This window comes from Carcharhinus amblyrhynchos, chromosome 2, assembly GCF_965287045.1.
Source record: "Carcharhinus amblyrhynchos chromosome 2, sCarAmb.v2.hapA, whole genome shotgun sequence".
NCBI lineage: Eukaryota > Metazoa > Chordata > Chondrichthyes > Carcharhiniformes > Carcharhinidae > Carcharhinus > Carcharhinus amblyrhynchos.
Window position 1 is genome coordinate 101,471,045 of NC_137325.1, and position 18,480 is coordinate 101,489,524.

Consider the following 18,480-nt stretch of genomic DNA (forward strand, 5'->3'; position numbering starts at 1 on the left):
TTAATGGCAAACATAGTAATTTGAAAATGTACAATGGCTTTGAAAAGGCAGAAATGCACAATCATATGGAGTTAAACACTCATTGGGATGCTACATGATGTGAATGGAAATGAAAAAGACTGGGTGAAATGCCAATAATTACATTATGCGTGAGCTAAATGATGCATCAACTATGGCTTTTAATTTATTATTTCTAAAACTCTGTATGTGGATAAATTGATTAAATGTTTTACAAATTTTTGCCACCCTAAGCAGATGCCAGTCTCTTAGCACATCACCATGAATAGTCTCAATGCATCATTTTTGAACATGTATTCATTTACCTTGGCATTTACCAAGACGTTTTACTTCAATCCACTCCTGTCTCTGGCAGGATGCTTCTTTGACAAGGCAAGGACTATCATATGATTTTCCATTAGATGCACACACTGGATTGTAGTTGAATCTGCTGCAGTCTATATTACACACACACCTGATAAAACCAAAAAATGCACATTGTGCCAGTTACCACATAAACCAGTCACTGCTGCACAAATCACATCACAATGAAACCTTTAAATATGACATTGCCACAAATTGCACCTGCTCGAATAGCCCCCAGAAAATGAAACCTCTGCCAGTGTTTAAATTCCAGCACATGTCTCGTAACAATGATAATCTTCGAGGCATAATTGATAATTTCATTGCTAATAGAATTAATATTTAACATGTGATGGAAAATCAATAGCAACAGCACACAGTTCCCAATGATTCATTTAAATCGCACTTGAAATTCCACTGGAAGTTGCATGTCCTTAGCATACCAAATCGCTCAGTGACTGAGTTGCGGGCATTCTTTTACCAGCTTGCCCTTTTGAAAGTGGTTTTAGAGTCAGGTTTATTTGATTTGAGATGAATTATTTCTCAATTCCCCTTAATTTCAAACCCTGGTTATACTGTATAAACATTGTGCTGTCTGTTCAGCTTTGCTGATTTTACTGCCTTCTACCCATCTGCATGTTAGACTCTAATGATTCAATTTAATATAACTGACAGAGTTAACCTCTAGGAACACAGCAGTATTTTGCATCATGTCAACGTGTCCACAATTTGTTTTCATTGTATTTTCCACCATTCAGGATGGTGATTCTGGCAAACATCGATATCAGAGTAGAAGGAAAGATGGAGAATAATTCTTTCAAGACGTTAAGATGCTTTTTATTCTTCACAGCATTCAAAGCAAGATATGCTGATTCTGAAACAATGCTTTAAAGGATCTGAGATCATCTTTTATTTTCCAGTTCACTGGTGTCTCCCACAACAATTAGCAGAAGGATATGTATAAAATTCAAATGTATTGGTCAAATTCATATAAGGATGAGGACTTATAAATTATTATTTTCCGAGGATAAACAAATGCGTAAATTAAAAATATTGACTAAAAAACTGAAATAGTAGTTCAGCCTGAAAACATTTAATAACAATTTTTCTGCATGACTGGTAGGGGTCCTTTGATCATCATCATGCTTTCTGTCTTTGGTTCCAGTACTTTCAAGTTTCATTTCATACATTCTTTAATTTAAGTGTAAAAATCTGCTTTATTGGCTTGAAGAGCATCTATAAATAAATCTGTACATTTCTGACCGGTTGCACTTGTCATGTAGAGTCCTTGAAATTCTACAATTCGCTGCAAGATGGCTGTGACCTTTCACCAAGTGAGGTCTCTCATCGCATTCTCAGGATCACCTGTAATAATTTTCCAGCATTGGATTCCAATGTCTCCATAACCAAAAGTAGAGCATGGTGGCACAATGGTTAGCACTACTGCCTCACAGTTTCAGAGACCTGGGTTCGATTCCCAGCTTGGGTCACAGTCTGTGTGGAGTCTGTGTGTGTGTTTCCTCCAGGTGCTCTGGTTTCCTCCCACAGTTCAAAGATGTGCAGGTTAGGTGGATTGGCCATGCTAAATTGACCATAGTGTCCCAGGGTGTGTAGGTGAGAGAAATTAGCAGGGTAAATGTGTGGGGTTGTGGGGATAGGACCTGGGGTGAGATTGTTGTGGGTGCAAACTTGATGGCCAAATGGCCTTCTTCTGCATTGTAGGGTTTCTATGATTCTGTGTATATAGAAAATGTCATGGTCTGTGTATATCGGATTACCAATTATGATTGAAGCCTTTGGCTTCCATCATATATTCAGTGGCAGGTCACTGTATGGTGAACCATCTGTTTATCTTATCACTCTTATATGGAGGAGGTGGAAGTAACTATTCATTCCTTAACATGTGTCCTTACATTTTCAATTGAAAATCAGGCTCACTAATCCCTATATTCCCATCCCAGTAAAGAGGGTTACATTGGCTCTTTGTCTTAGACTTGCCGTGCTATCATCAACTTGCACCATTGCTACCCCCGATATTATCAGGGTGATAGATGACAAACAATTTGTACCTTGTTCTTTTTTCTCAGGAATTCTATGTTTCTCCTTTCAATTTCTCCTTGGTTACTTACCTTGCTTTATTTATATTGTGTGCTCTTTTAATTGCCTCATATTATTTAATTTCTTCTTTCCCTTATTTATTGGAAAGCATTATTAAAAGTGGAATGGAAAGATAAATCTGCATAGAAATGCAAATCAAGCAATAAAGATTATAGTTGTGTTTCAATCTTAGCAAAGTAACTAAGTATTAAATATCAGGTAATTTCATGCATTTCCCAGTGAAGCACCTATCATCCTATTTCAGTACACTGTCTATACTTCTCTGGCTTGGTCATTGATGTACCTGTCGCTCTTTAACTATGCAACTACTTCTTTATTCCTTTCATATTAATAAATGAAGACCAGTTGCTTAGCTGCCCTGTGCAGAGTTTGTCTCATGGAAGTAACATGGAACATTGAAGAGAAGCAGTACCCTGACTGAAGATACATGATGAACTGCATGGTGTGGGGAATTCAGTCAAGACACAGCCTCGCCAGAATTAGCAAGGTCGACAAAATGAATTAAACCGTACAAGAGAAACTGGCCTTGAACTGTGAGAAAGATAGACCCCCTTTGTGCTCATTAGAGGTGCTAAGGATATGTGTCAGTTCCAGCCTGAGGATTGATAACATGTAAGAAATAACAAAGCAGACTGGCTCTATTCCTTAATGCATGTCCTTGTGATAGGGCCAGAACGAAAAGAAGCGAAAAGATACTGGTGTAATTGAAAACCAATTAAATGGACTAAAAATAAGTGTTCCTTTTGTGCATGGCCATGGCACACGATTAGACCAAAAACAGTAATGAGCACACAAAGACATCATTGCTGCAGTGGATCGACTGGGCTGGTCAGCCACATTGAGGATTTGCAGAGCAGATTGACCACTGAGGCAATCTCTGGCTGACAGGACTACTGAGTAACCAGTTTTGTATGTATCATTGCCTAGAGGCATTAATAAAGTTGTACCACATTTAGCAGAACAATATCTAATTTATTTTGTGTCATTGATTCCAAGAGATAAGAACCTTCAGATCAGGTAGAAAATTTTACAGGCATCAGTGCTTAGTTTATTCTTAGATATAGCAATCCCCTTATCTGAGATTAAAAATCCTAACCTGGAAATTAGGTTCTAGGTGCTGAACTCAAGAGGTGTGGAGTATTCCATTCCAACTTTTGAGAATCGGAACATTTGAATATCAGAGGTGAACTCCCATGCTGGTGCTGGATATTTGCCCTGTGAACTTGGTGTTGAGGGTTAGCAGAGACTTCAACTGGTCTGATATTGGTTGCCATTTGAACATGGCATTATGTAGCCCACATTAGACCTTGTATGGAAGAAGTATCTGCAGCAAGTGTAGTTACCTCTACACAACGTGTGCTACAGGTGAAAACCCAGGATCTCTTATCCTGCCTTCCAGTGGGACATCATTATCATGGGGTGTGGGAGGGATGGAAACAGAGGGAAGAAATATCTTGGCTTCCACCCATCCATCCAACTTTCCATTTAGAATTATGAAGGTTTAGAAATCCTGGGGAATTGGAATTAAGTCTCTCTCTCTGTTGATGCTCTTTTGGAGAGTCGATACAGACTCAATGGGCCAAATGGCCTCTTTCTGCACTGTAGGGATTCTATGATTCCGTGATTGGATTGCTGTTTCTAAAACTATGTATGATGTCTTGCATCTTGCATCAAGAACAGGATATTGCACTTTTCCATTCAGAATCAATGGTGCCAAACTGTTGTGTGGGAAATACTTTGCAAGTTTTTTGCAATACACTCCAAGACCAATAAATTTGAATAATTTATGCAACAATCATTTGTTCCACAATGTAAAAGTAAAAATTATGGGAGCAAAATTATCTGAGACTTTATAAAAAATTAAGATTTTAAGTAGCAGGCTTGAAACAGAATCATGATAAGGAATGGTGGCTGGAAAATGGACTTGCTGCATGAGGTGACTATTTGGTATTCCAAGCATCCTCCCTAGAGGACAGAATTATCTCATGTCAGGCCGGAGATAGAAGCCATGGTCAATAGTGTATGCAGTATCTGTCAGTCTTCAGAGTAATAATTAAAGATTCTGGCAAATAAGGCCACATAATAGTACCATTTACAAGGCTGATGGTTCAAGCTGTCAACCTGTTGCATGTTCACGTCTAGTCAATATCAAGCCCTCACACAACCTTAAAGCCCCATCATTACTTTTACAACAAAGAAACAATTTTTGCTAAAATAATGTCTTTATTGTCTTTAGAGAGAATTCTGGGGACTTCATAAAGGAAAATAAATTAATTCTGAATCAAAACAGACATTAAGAGGGTTGAAAGAAAGTTGGAGAGTTGAACAGCATTATCAGCATGGAAGTTGACCCCACATTGTTGTCAACAGACAACATGTTAATGGGGAAGACAGGGAGAACTAGCGGAGTTTTGCTTGGGAGACACCAAAAGTGGCTGTACTGGGTTAGAATGAAAACGGAATAATAGAACCACCTTAATCGTAAAAAAACCTCCACCCCCATCTTTTGTAGCTTGTTGTCTTTTGTTATTTAGCTCCCTGGCCAGCCCTCACACAAACTCCCCCTCCCCTACATGACCACCTGTCCCTTGCTGTTCACTTGTTCCCATTAACACATTCCATTATCTTATTTTTGCCACTATTAGCACTCTTCATCCCTTAATGGTACTAACAATACTCCTCTTTGTCTTGTGCCCATGATAAATTTGTCAATCTCTCCTTTGCCCTGACCTACCCCTGTTCTACTCTGCCTCCCCTCCTCCATCCCCTTTCCAACGATATGTATTGTGCTGTATTTCATGGCAGGGTAGGATTGAGGGTGCATAGTCCGCCATCCTATCTGGTTATAAAATTGAAAAGGCACCAAACATCACTGACTAACGATTGAATAATGAAGGTGGACTTCCTGAAAATGAAGGTGGATCTCTGGGAGCAGCCTGAGGCTGGAAGGTGGATCTTCTAAGTAAGAAGATGAATCTTCAGGAACATTCTTAGGATGGAGGATGGCCCCCTCCAAGTAACTGAATCTGGAAGGCCCACCTGTAGATGCTCTTCCCACCCATCGCTGTAGTGTTTCAGGGTTGCTGACTCACTCCATCCTGAAATCTGATGGCTGCCCCAGGCATTGTTCAGTTGAGTCCCGACATTTGCATGTCACAGTGTTCCAAATGTCTTTTACACCAATGTGTTTTCTGGCTGACGCCTCGGAGAATCAGGGGTGGGTTGTTGGACCTTCTTCTGCTTCACATTGACAGGATGCAAATGAGTTCCACGCTGGCTTGTAGTGGGTCTTCCAATCCACCATGGAGCTGTGGAAGACACCACTCTGAATTCATGCTGGTGTAAGATCAAAATTTGGGCCTCCTGCTGAATTTGCCTGACCCCATAACTACATGAATGTAACTGATTCAATTAGCAAGCTGGAGTCAATATGAGTCATGATGTGGAGATGCTGGCGTTGGACTGGGGTAAACACAGTAAGAAGTTTGACAACACCAGGTTAAAGTCCAACAGTTTTATTTGATAGTAAACTCACAAGCTTTTGCGGTTTCCCTCTTCTTCAGGTGAATGGAGAGTTCTGGCCTCAGACAGAGCATATAACAGCACAGACAGTTTACAGATTACTGATTAGAATGCGAATCTTTACACCTAACCTGCTGCTGAAGTCTTAAAGTGGCCAACAATGTGAGTGGAAGGAGCACTGATCACAGGTTAAAGAGATGTGTGTTGTCTCCAGACAGTACAGAAAGTGAGGTTTTGCAAACACAGGCAAGTCATGGGGGTTACAGATAGTGCGACATGAACCCAAGATCCCTGTTGAGACCGTCCTCATGCGTGCGGAACTTGGCTATCGGTCTCTGCTCAGCAACTCTGTGCTGTCGTGTGTCGTGAAGGCCGCCTTGGAGAATGCTTACCCGAAGGTCAGGTGTTCGAGCAAGACTTCTTCACTGCACAGCATCTTCAACTGATACTATACACTAGATACATCAATGACATTTTCTTCCTTTGGACTCATGGTGATCAATCACTGAAACAACTATATGGTGCCATCAACAAGTTCCACCCCACTATCAGACTCACCATGGACTACTCTCCGGAATCTGTTGCATTCTTAGACTCATGCATCTCCATCAAGGACGGTCACCTCAGCACCTCACTGTACCGCAAGCCCACAGACAATCTCACAATGCTCCACTTCTCCAGCTTCCACCCTAAACATGTTAAAGAAGCCATCCCCTATGGACAAGCCTTCTGTTTACACAGGATTTGCTCAGATGAGGAGGATCGTGACAGACACCTCCAGACACTGAAAAATGCTCTCATAAGAACAGGATATGGCGCTCGACTCATCGATTGACAGTTCCAATGTGCCACAGCGAAAAACTGCAACGGCCTCCTCAGAAGACAAACATGGGACACGGTGGACAGAGTATCCTTTGTCGTCCAGTACTTCCCCAGAGCGGAGAAGCTACGACATCTTCTCCAGAGTCTTCAACATATCATTGATGAAGACAAACATCTCGCCAGGGCCATCCCCACACCCCCACTTCTTGCCTTCAGACAACCACACAACCTCAAACAGACCATTGTTCGCAGGAAACTACCCAGCCTTCAGAACAGTGACCACAATACCACACAACCCTGCCACAGCAACCTCTGCAAGACATGCCGGATCATCGACACGGAGACATCATCACACGTGAGAATACCATCCACCAGGTACATGGTACATACTCTTGCAACTTGGCCAACGTTGTCTACCTAATACATTGCAAGAAAGGATGTCCCGAAGCATGGTACATTGGGGAGACCATGCAGACGCTATGACAACGGATGAATGAACATTGCTCGATAATCACCAGGCAAGACTGTTCCCTTCCTGTTGGCGAACACTTCAGTGGTCACGGGCATTCAGCCTCTGACCTTTGGGTAAGCATTCTCCAAGGCAGCCTTCACGACACACGACAGCGCAGAGTCGTTGAGCAGAGACCAATAGCCAAGTTCCGCACACATGAGGACGGTCTCAACAGGGATCTTGGGTTCATGTCGCACTATCTGTAACCCCCATGACTTGCCTGGGTTTGCAAAACCTTACTTACTGCACTAACTGGAGACAATGCACATCTCTTTAACCTGTGCTCAGTGCTCCTTCCACTCACACTGTCGGCCACTTTAAGACTTGAATAGCAGGTTAGGTGTAAAGATTCGCATTCTAATCAGTAATCTGTAAACTGCCTGTGCTGTTATATGCTCTGTCTGAGGCCAGAACTCTCCATTCACATGACGAAGAGGGAAACCTCGAAAGCTTGTGAGTTTACTATCAACTAAATCGGTTGGACTTAAACTTGGTGTTGTCAGACTTCTTACTGTTGATATGAGTAGCAGAACACTGTCGGGAGAGACTGTTACAAACTATATTCTACCCTAAAGCTATCCAAAGAACAGATAAAGCAGACAGCATAAATTTTGAAATCCTTGAAGGCATGCTTTGAACCCCAAATGAATATAGCTTATGAACAGTATAAGTTCAATATTAAGGATCAAGATGCAAAAGAGTCCATTGATCAGTACGTGACTGCAATATCACAGCTTGTAGAAGGATGTCAATTTGGGCAACTAAAAAATGATCTCATTAAAGATAGAATGGACTTTAAGAAATCCAGCAGTGAGAACAAGTCCACAGAGAGAAGAGAAACTTACTCTCAAGAAAGTGATAGAGGTGAGCAGAAACAATGAGGTTGCAAAACATCAGCTGGGGAACATGTATGGCAGAACAGACCAAGCAGACCATTATGCTAAGAGAAATTCCAGGCTGAAAGAGCAGGATAATCGGGGACAAAGGGCGAGATGCAAATACTGCAGAGGACATGGTGCAAAGGAAAAGAAGGATTGTCCAGCATGGGGAGAGTACACAACAAATGTTTAGCTCAAAAGAACAAAACAAGCCTATGGAGATGGCCACTGGGAAGGTATCAGCAGAAGAGTATGATGAAGCACTGTATACTATACCACAGGCTGGTTCCAGCAAATCTATGGATGATAAGTGGTTTGTGACTATTAGCATGCTGATACTGGAAGGAGAGCATCGAGTGAATAAGAAGAGAAAGGCAGACACTGATGTGTCACACAACATCATGACCTTCACAGATCTGCATAAAATGGCCACCATAGTGATCCAGAAATGAAGCTCCCAAAAGTAAGATTGAGGCTAAATGATGACACAACACTCACACCGAAAGGAAGCAATGGATTAAACTTTCCTGGATATTGGGGAAGTGCCGAAGATTTGAAGGGTGGCAAATGTGATGTTTTTATTCAAGAAAGAGCACACAGACAGCCTTAGCAATGTCAGGCAACTTAATTTAACATCAGTGGTGGCTAAGGTTTTGGAATCCTTAAGCGGGGGAAAAAAATCAACAGGTACTTGGAAAGATCTGAGTTAATTAAGGAAAGTCAGCAGGGATTTGTATAGGGCAGATTGTGTTGATTCTTGAGAGTAAGTTTCTCTTCTCTCAGTGGACTGTTCTCACTTCTGGATTTCTTAAAGTCAATTCTATCTTTAATCTCACTGAATTTCTTTCTGAAGTAACAGAGAAGGTTGATGAAGCAAATTCAGTGGATGTTGTATATATGGATTTTAAGAAAGCCTTTGACAAAGTATCGCAAAAACTCTGGGTAACAAAAATGAGGCTTATGGAATAGGAGGGCTAGTGTACAATTGGATAAAAAAAAACAGACTTAAGGACAGAAAGCAATGGGTCATGGTAGATGGTTGTTTTTCAGACTGGAGGGCAGTGTTTCCTAAGGGTCAGTGCTAGGACCACTGCTTTTTTTTTGATATTTATAACTGACTTGGATATTGGAATATGGAGTAAAATTTCAATATTTGTCACTGATACCAAACTTGGAGAATTGACAATGAGTGAGGATGGTATGAATTGCCTGCAACAGGACATAGGTAGGCTAGGCTGACAGAATGAACAGCCAAGGATAGGTGGAATTTAATACAAAGAAATATGAGTTGATGCATTTGGCAGAAGGGATGGGAAGAGGGCATACAGATGTAATGGCATTGTTGTAGTAAGTGTGCAGAAGCTGAGGGGCCTGGAGATGTATGTTCATCACTCTCTTGTGATGTGGAGATGCCGACGTTGGACTGGGGTGGGGCACAGTAAGAAGTCTCACAACAACAGTTTAAAGTCAATGCATGTCAGTAAAGTAAAGGCAAGTCATCACACTCTCAACATGTTCTGCTACCTTCAAAGATTGATGCTGTCCGCTCAGGGACAGACGTGGGGAATTGTGCTTAGAGGCAGAGGGAATGGGGGAGATCCTGAATGAATACTTTGCGTCGGTATTCACGAAGGAGAGGGGCTTGATGTCTGGTCATCAAGGGAGCGATAGACCAATTGAAAGGTCTATCGATTACAAGGGAAGAAGTGTTGGGGCTTTTAGGCAGCACTAAAACCGATAAATCTCCGGGGCCCGATGGCATTTATCCTAGGCTGCTTAGGGAGGCGAGGGATGAGATTGCTGGGCCTCTGACGCAAATCTTTGTCTCTTCTTTGGACACAGGTGAGGTCCCAGAGGACTGATGGATAGCGAACGTGGTACCTTTGTTTAAAAAGGGTAGGAGGGATAGCCTGGGTAACTATAGGCCGGTGAGTTTAACGTCAGTAGTAGGCAAATTGCTGGAGAGGATTCTTAGGGATAGGATGTATGAGCACTTAGAGCGTTGTGATCTGATTAAGGATATGCAGCATGGCTTTGTAAAGGGGAAGTCTTGCCTTACGAATCTGGTAGAATTCTTTGAGGAGGTGACAAAAACGGTCGACGAAGGATGAGCCGTTGACGTTGTCTATATGGATTTCAGTAAGGCGTTTGACAAAGTCCCTTATGGTAGGTTGGTAGAGAAGATTAAAGCTCATGGGATACGTGGCCAGGTATCTAGATGGGTAGAGAACTGGCTTGCAAAGAGGAGTCAGAGAGTAGTAGTGGACGGGTCCTTTTCTAGCTGGAGGTCTGTCACTAGTGGTGTGCCGTAGGGCTCAGTACTGGGACATCTTCTCTTTGTAGTGTATATAAATGATTTGGAAGAGGGAGTAGGTGGTGTGATCAGCAAATTTGCTGATGACACCAAGATGGCTGGATTGGTGGGCAGTGAGAAGCAGTGTCTGGCAATACAGCGGGATATTGATAGGCTGGTTGATTGGGCAGATACATGGCAAATGGAGTTTAATCCGGATAAATGTGAGGTGATGCATTTTGGCCGGAATAATGTAGGGGGGAGTTATATGATAAAGGGTAATCCCGTAAGGAGTATAGAATCGCAGTGAGACCTGGGGTGCAAGTGCACCAGTCTTTGAAGGTGGCAGTGCAAGTGGAGAGTGTGGTGAAGAAAGCCTATGGTATGTTAGCCTTTATAGGAAGGGGTATAGAATATAAGAGCTGGAGTCTAATGTTGCAGTTGTACAGAACGTTGGTTAGGCCACATTTAGAGTACTGCATCCAGTTCTGGTCGCCTTACTACCGGAAGGACATGGAGACTCTGGAGAGAGTGCAGAGGAGGTTTACCAGGATGTTGCCTGGTATGGAAGGACTGGGGTATGAGGAAAGATTGAAGAAATTGGGGCTCTTTTCCCTTGAAAGACGGTGACTGAGGGGGGATCTAATAGAGGTATATAAGATTATGAAGGGTGTAGATAGAGTAAACAGAGGTAAGCTATTTCCTATGATAGAGACACGTAGGACAAGGGGCCATGGGCTTAAGGTGAGGGGGGAGAGGTATAACACAGATATTAGAGGGAGGTTTTTCACACAGAGGGTAGTGGGGGTATGGAATGCTCTGCCAAGTGAGGTGGTGGAGGCAAACACGCTAGAGTCATTTAAGAGTAACTTAGACAGGCACATGAGTGGGTTGGAGATGGGTGGATATAGGAGATTGTTTTAAATAAGGGTCATTAGCATTGGGGCGTCCCTGGTAAGGTAAATGGATATGGTACAATAATAACGTTTTTTTTTCCTTTTCATTCACAGGTTTTAATTCGGTCCGCCTTGTGTCCAATGAGGGGCATACACGCGATGGGTTGTACTTGGGCTGCTCTTGGTTGTTCAAGATTGGCCTAGTGCTTCATGTCGTTAGTATGTGCTTAAACTGGACCAGATACTGGGCAAGACGACAGCTCAGTGACTATCACTGATTGTTGTGCAGACACATGGATTTGGGCCGGTGTCTGTGGGAGTTTGCGCATTCTCCCCGTGCTTGCGTGGGTTTTCTCCGGGTGCTCCAGTTTCCTCCTACACCCCAAAGATGTGCTGTTAGGCTGATTGGCAGTAATAAATTGTCCCTAAATCAGTTTCCCTCAATCTGGATGGCCATAAAACATTAGACAAGGGTCGTGGGTGGAGAGGGGGACTGGTGGTGTTGAGATGGCGGCGTGGGCTCGTTGGGCCGAAGGGCCTGTTTCCCGGGCTGTTTTTGTTCTTTGTTCTTTGTATATGGGATCTTGGGCTTTATAAATAGAAGCATTAAGTACAAAAGCAGAGAAGTTATGTTGTACTATATAAAGCGCTGGTTCAGCCACATCTGGAATGTTGTGTCCAGTTCTGGTCACCACGCTTTAGGAAGGATATGTAGGGGCTTGAGAGGGTAAAGGTGAGATTTCCCAGAATGATTCCAGGGATTTGAGGGAGGTGGGGTGGTGTTTGATGTAAAGTTAGGTTGTAGGATGACAGATCAGAAACCCCAAGGTATACTGTGAAGCCAGATGAGACCCTAATTTTTTTTCCATTTTGGCATAAATGTGAGAAAAGGATGCTTCACTCCAGCCTTCATTCCACTGACAAATTAGAGGTTTTTTTTAATCAAAATAAGCTTTCTTCATAATACCGTTTAAGTTTAATTCGAACAAAATGAAACAGTTTAACTTGCTAACTATTTTTAAAGTGAGGGTTAAGTCTAAAAGAGAACAATTATTTAATTGGAACTGAATAATAAGAAGTTAGAAGTTAGGAGTTCTGTCTTTTCATGTTTAAAGATTGTTCAATGGTTAAGAGTTAAATTGAATTGAATTGAACTCTTGACAAAACACCCCAAGTGTCCTCTCCTTTGGTAAACAAAAGGTCATTCAGCCTTATGCTAAATAAACACTTACATAGCTAAAATGAGTAATTATCCTGCTTTCCAGCATCTGCTGTATACCTACCAGAAAAAACACTTGTTTGTAACAAAATACTGAATCTAAGAGTTGCCCTCCCCCTCCCTTTAAACATGAAATATATTAATAGCACAGTGTCATCACAGCTGGAAAGACTGAAGTTGTTCTCCTTGTAGCAAATAAGATTGTGGGGAGATTTGATAGAGATGCACAAGATTAGGACAGGGAAGGAAAAACTCTTCCCATTGGCTGATACTATATCAGGACTGAAGGACACAGATTGAAGATTTTGGATAAGAAATGCCAGACATATGTGAAGAAGAAGTTTTTTATGCGGTGACTGGTAATGAACAGGGATTCACTGCCCATGAGGGTGGTGGAAGAGGAATCAGTCAGCATTTCTAAACAGAAACTGGATGTACACTTGAATGAAATAAACTTTCGGTGTTACGGGTACTGAGTGAAGGAATGGGACTGACTGGATTGCTCTGCTGGGAGCTGGTATGGACTCAATGGACCAAATGCCCTTTTTCTCTACCATAAATGAGTCTATAACGTCTGAATCTTGGTTTGACTTGCTGTAATCCTGGCTGCATGTATAAATCTTTACATCAGTGTTTACCTTTTGTCTGCGACTGTCTTATAAGCCAGAGCTGAAAAGAAAGTGGAGTGGTTAGATAGCCAGGAGAGCGTTGCAGCTTTCGAACTGACCAAGGTATAACTGAGTGGTTAAGAGTGTGCTTTTGGTATATGTGGATTTGCATTTGATCTTTCCTAAGATCTTCTTGCTCCTCGAAAGAACATAAGAACATAAGATCATAAGAAATAGGAGCAGGAATAGGCCATCTAGCCCCTCGAGCCTGCCCCGCCATTCAATAAGATCATGGCTGATCTGTCGTGGCTCAGTTCCACATTCCCGCCCTCTCCCCATAACCCTTAATCCCCTTGCCTATCAAAAACCTATCAACCGGCATCTTAAATATATTGAGTGAGGCAGCCTCCACCACTTCAACGGGCAGAGAATTCCAGAGATTCACCACCCTTTGAGTGAAGAAGTTCCTCCTCAACTCCGTTCTAAACCGCCCCCCCTTTATCTTGAGGCTGTGCCCTCTAGTCCTACTGTCCTTTCTGAGCGGGAAGAGCCTCTCCACCTCTATCCTATCCATCCCATTCAACATCTTATACATCTCAATGAGATCTCCCCTCATTCTTCTAAACTCTAACGAGTACAAGCCTAGTTTATCCCGCCTCTCCTCATTGTTCAACCCCCTCAACTCCGGAATCAGCCTGGTAAACCTCCTCTGCACTCCCTCCAAGGCCAAAATATCCCTGCGTAAGTGCGGCGACCAAAAACTGCGCACAGTACTCCAGCTGCGGCCTCACCAGTGCCCTATACAGCCGCAGCAAGACCTCCCTACTTTTATATTCAAAAGTAGAAAGTGAACAGTATGTGAAGATCCCTGGAAGAATTCCTATCTTTGGAATTTGCAGCTTTTAGGAATGCTAAGCTGAAGAAAGCAGGTGAAACTAATGAAAAAAATGGAGTCAAAAACAAATGTGACAGTACACTCCAAACAGAACAGAAGTTACAAAACCAATATAGTAAGTTGCAGCAGGAAGCAGTTCGACCCACTCCTATGCTAACAAGCTCTTGAAGGCCAAATGTGCCTTTTCAACAACACTTATTTTGTTTGCATTTGTTTTAAAAAACGCATTCCCAGCAAGGAGGCCAAGTAATCATGACAAAAATTAATTTAATCCTTTGCATATTTTTTGTAGTCTTGCCAAAATTCTTGCATAGTTTTCTTTCTCAAGAGCAACTTTCACTCAAAGGAAGCACATTGGAAAATCATATTCCATGAGGAGGAACTGTCGCTCCAGATCCATGAACAATACTGGCACAATCAACCAATTGGATTGGAATATCTACCCTTCTAGGGGCAGAAACTTTTGTAATGGTTTTTTTAAAAAAAGAATTGGTAATGGGTAACAATTGAACTTCCTACACTCAAACTACACTCGCAGTGGGATTTTCTGGCCTCTGGCCTCGTGGTGGCAAAGCTTGCAGAGGTGGAGGAAATGGGCCAGCCAAATGTTGAAACTAGAAGATCCTAGTGGTGGGCGGAGCTGGAAAATCCCGGTTTCCATCTTTTTCTTTTAATGGATAAAATTACTTCATTTAAGCTATTTATTGTGTTTCATAGAAATCTGATTCTCTGCTCACCACCCAAGCATTACCAACATGAAATAGTGGTAATCCACCAGATTCCACTGATCATAAGGAGATCCAACCCAGGGGTATAGAATCATAGAATCCTGACAGTATGGAAGGAGGCCACTTGGCCCATCAAGCCTGTACCAACAATAATCCCACCCTATCCCTGTAAACCCACTTATTTACCCTGCTAATCCTCTTGAAACTAGGGTCAATTTGGCATGGCCAATGCACCTAACCTGCACATCATTGGATGGTGGAAGGAAACTGGAGCACCAAGGGGTAATTTAGCATTGCCAATCCATCTAACCTCCACATCTTTGGACTGTGGGAGGAATAGTGGGCACCTGGAGGAAACCCATGCAGATACAAGAAGAATGTGCAAACTTCACACAGGAGCCTGAGTCCTTGATGCTGTGGGGCAGCCACTGTGCCACCCATGTCCTATTAGATGTTTATCATCAGGATATACCAGGAATGCAGAGTTTTGCTCTGATCTGCTGATTATGGGATTTTTTTGCTCTGTCTGTAGTGTGCTTATTCTGCTATTTAACATGCATATATTCCTGTCCATGAAATTGGCCATTCATTTTCAGGTAAGACTAATTCTGCTCCTGGCATGCTGTCCTACAATCCTCATTGTACCAGACATGGTCCCCTGGTGTAATGGTAATTGTAAAGCATGTTGGGTCATGAGACTACAGAGTGTTGTTGAATACAATTACGCTGCTGCTGGTGGCTCACAATATCTCATGCATGCCTATTTTTAGGCTGCTGGAACTGTTCTGAATATATCCCACATAGCACTCTGGTGGTGTCACACAATATGATGAATTGGTTCTTATTGTGAAATGGGACTTTATTTCCATAAGGACTGTGCAATGGTCATTCCTACCAATACTGTCATGGACAGATGTATGGTAAATAGATTGATAGATTTTTCCTTCATGTTTTCTCACCATCCAACTCAGGTCCATGACTCACAGATATGTCCTTCAGGGCCCGGCCTGTGCAGCCAGGAGTGAGTTACTGAGCCAGTTTTGGTAATGAACACTGAAGTACATCCTGTTACTTTTCTACTGTCAATGATTCTTCCAAGTGGTATTCAACATGGAGAACACATGAACATATGGTTTAGGAGCAGGAGTAGGCCATTTGGTCCCTCAAGCCTGTTCTGCCATTCAATAAGATCATGGCTGATGTTATTGTGGCCTCAAAACCTCTTTCCTGCCTATTCCTATCACCTTTTTACTTCCTTGTGAGTCAAGAATCTATCTGTCTCTGCTTAAAAGTATTCAATGAACGTGCTTATCCCACTCTCTGAGAATTAAGAGAATTCCACAGACTCACGATCTTCTGAGGGAAAATATTTCTCCTTATCTCCATCTTCTGATTCATCTGATGGTAATCACGGGAAGTTGTGTTGTCCAGGTTTTACCCAATGCCTTAGACTTCCATTAGCCCTGGAGTTAATGTTGAAACATAGAAACGTAGAAAATAGGTTCAGGAGTGGGCCATTCAGCCCTTCGAGCCTGCACCACCATTCAATATGATCACGGTTGATCATGCACTTTCAGTATCCCCCTCTCGCTTTCCCTCCATAAAGATTCCTAGGGCCACTCCCTCACAATTGTACCACTGATGAAATAGGACACACCCGGGGATGGTGATGGAAGTGTCTGGGTTGATACCATTGGTCAGTTTGTTGCTTGCCTCGTCTCTGGGGCAGCTCTTGCAATTTTAACACAAGACCTCAGGTGCGGAGCACTTTGTAGAGACAACTGGGCTGCATGTGCCACTGTTTTTTCTGATGCCTAGGTTGGTGTGGTCCATCCAGTTTCTGTCTCCTTATTTGGCTTTTTGTAGCAGTTTGACCCAACTGAGTGGATTGTTAGGCTATTTCAGAGAGTCTTTTCTTGGATTGTTTACAGCAGCTGTTTAAAGCAATGTTCTTTAAGGCTAACACGCCTTTTCCTATTTTGATGTTTCTCTTTCCGCTGGCTTTGAATTCTGCACATTTGCTTCGACATGGGAGTGCCAGTGGGTGACATTATCTTGCCAGTTCCATTTCTTTGGCTTTTGTGTTCAAGAGGTGTAGGCTTTGCAATCATCACCTCTTTGAGTAAGAAGAGAATGGTAGAGCTGACAAAGAGGTGGGCACAAAGTAGTCACCCCCTCAGCTGTGGATATGTTTGTGCAAGACTGTCCTAATAGTCACCTCCACCTGATCCAACAGTGTCCCAGATGACCCAAAAATATGGCAAGCTTTTGGGTTCAAACTTTTGACATCATAAGATAGATACTAGAGAAAAAAGGAATTGGGTCCTGGGAAGCACTTTCCTTCTCAATACCAGCTCGAATCTGCTCCATCATCTCCACTTTCACTAAATTTCTGCCTGTGTGCACGCTCCCTCCAAAAATGACAATAATTCAAGCATTAATTCAGGATGCTGATCTAATCTTAATCACACTGCATTCAGTCAACATGACTTTTTTGTACCCTGACAACCCTCAAACATTTTGCCACTTGGATGTTCATGCAGAGTTTTTTTTAAGGTGTACACTCAGACAGAATTAACTGCCTTATCTGGGAATCTATAACATAAACTGATAACTATTCATAGCTCGGTGGGAAATACAAATTGCTTCCAGTTTCAAGTCTTGCTTAGGGCTTGTTAATTATATACCAATGTCTTTTGGTTCTGTGCTCACAGTCTAAATATCTGCTTGCATTTGCATTATCCATTCCACGGTGCGTTTCAAAAAATGGTTTTCCTGCATTCAATTTATTTTTTGTAATTGAAACAACTTTAGCCATATAAATCTCTTCTTATAATGCAGAGCTAAGTCTCTGAAACGTACTTGTTATTCTTCGAATCCTCTCTAATACATCAAGGTCTTTTGATCAACAATCACTGCAACTCTGCACATCTCCCTACAGAATTTCTGTTCATTTACAATCAACGTCCTTGCTATCCATGACCTTACTGTGGGATGACGGTATTGATGTCTTGATTTTGTCTGAAGTATGGCTTATGGGTGATAACATGGCATGCCGTTTATAGAATTTCTCCACCTGACTGTACCACCAGCTCTGCCCAGTGTCCACACAAAAGCTGGTAATTATCGAGTCACACTTTGACTTCATTCCACCTTCCTCTGACTCTTTAAGTATCGTATTTCTCTCTTCATCCTCCTCTCCAAAAAAATCTGCCCTCAGCCCTATGCTGAGATTCTCATCACATATTCCCTCTCGTTCCCCCGATAACCATTGATTTGCAACTTCCTGGGCCTAACCCCATGGTCCAAATCAGGCCTGGGCAGAGGTAAGCAGGCTGAAAAAGTGGCAGCAACATTGTGTGTGTCAACATCGCACCTCAGGTCTCGTTGCCCAAACCTTCAGCGAGGGTGGAGGAATGCGCAGGCCTGTAAACTCACTCACACTTCTTATGAGGTCTATTCAGCTGGATAAGGTCTTGTTAAAAGCTCACCTTTCTGAAGATCAGCTGAAGGCAGGCATGGAGAAAGTCAGGGTGGGTCAGGGAGGCCAGAAAAGCTTCTGAAGCTAAGTCTAAATGTTAATCATAGGTGGTTGTGAAGTAAAAGTTAGAGCAACCCATCATAGTCATG

At 42.4% G+C, this 18,480-nt stretch overlaps 1 protein-coding gene across 1 annotated transcript in view; it reads right to left on the bottom strand.

The window, feature by feature from the left end:
* Window positions 1–18,480, bottom strand: part of tmeff1b (transmembrane protein with EGF-like and two follistatin-like domains 1b) — a 246,300-nt gene that overhangs the window by 48,689 nt on the left and 179,131 nt on the right. The window contains exon 6 of the mRNA XM_080209917.1: window positions 324–472. Within this exon, the coding sequence (XP_080066043.1) occupies window positions 324–472 (149 nt within the window). The remainder of the gene's footprint in view (window positions 1–323; window positions 473–18,480) is intronic.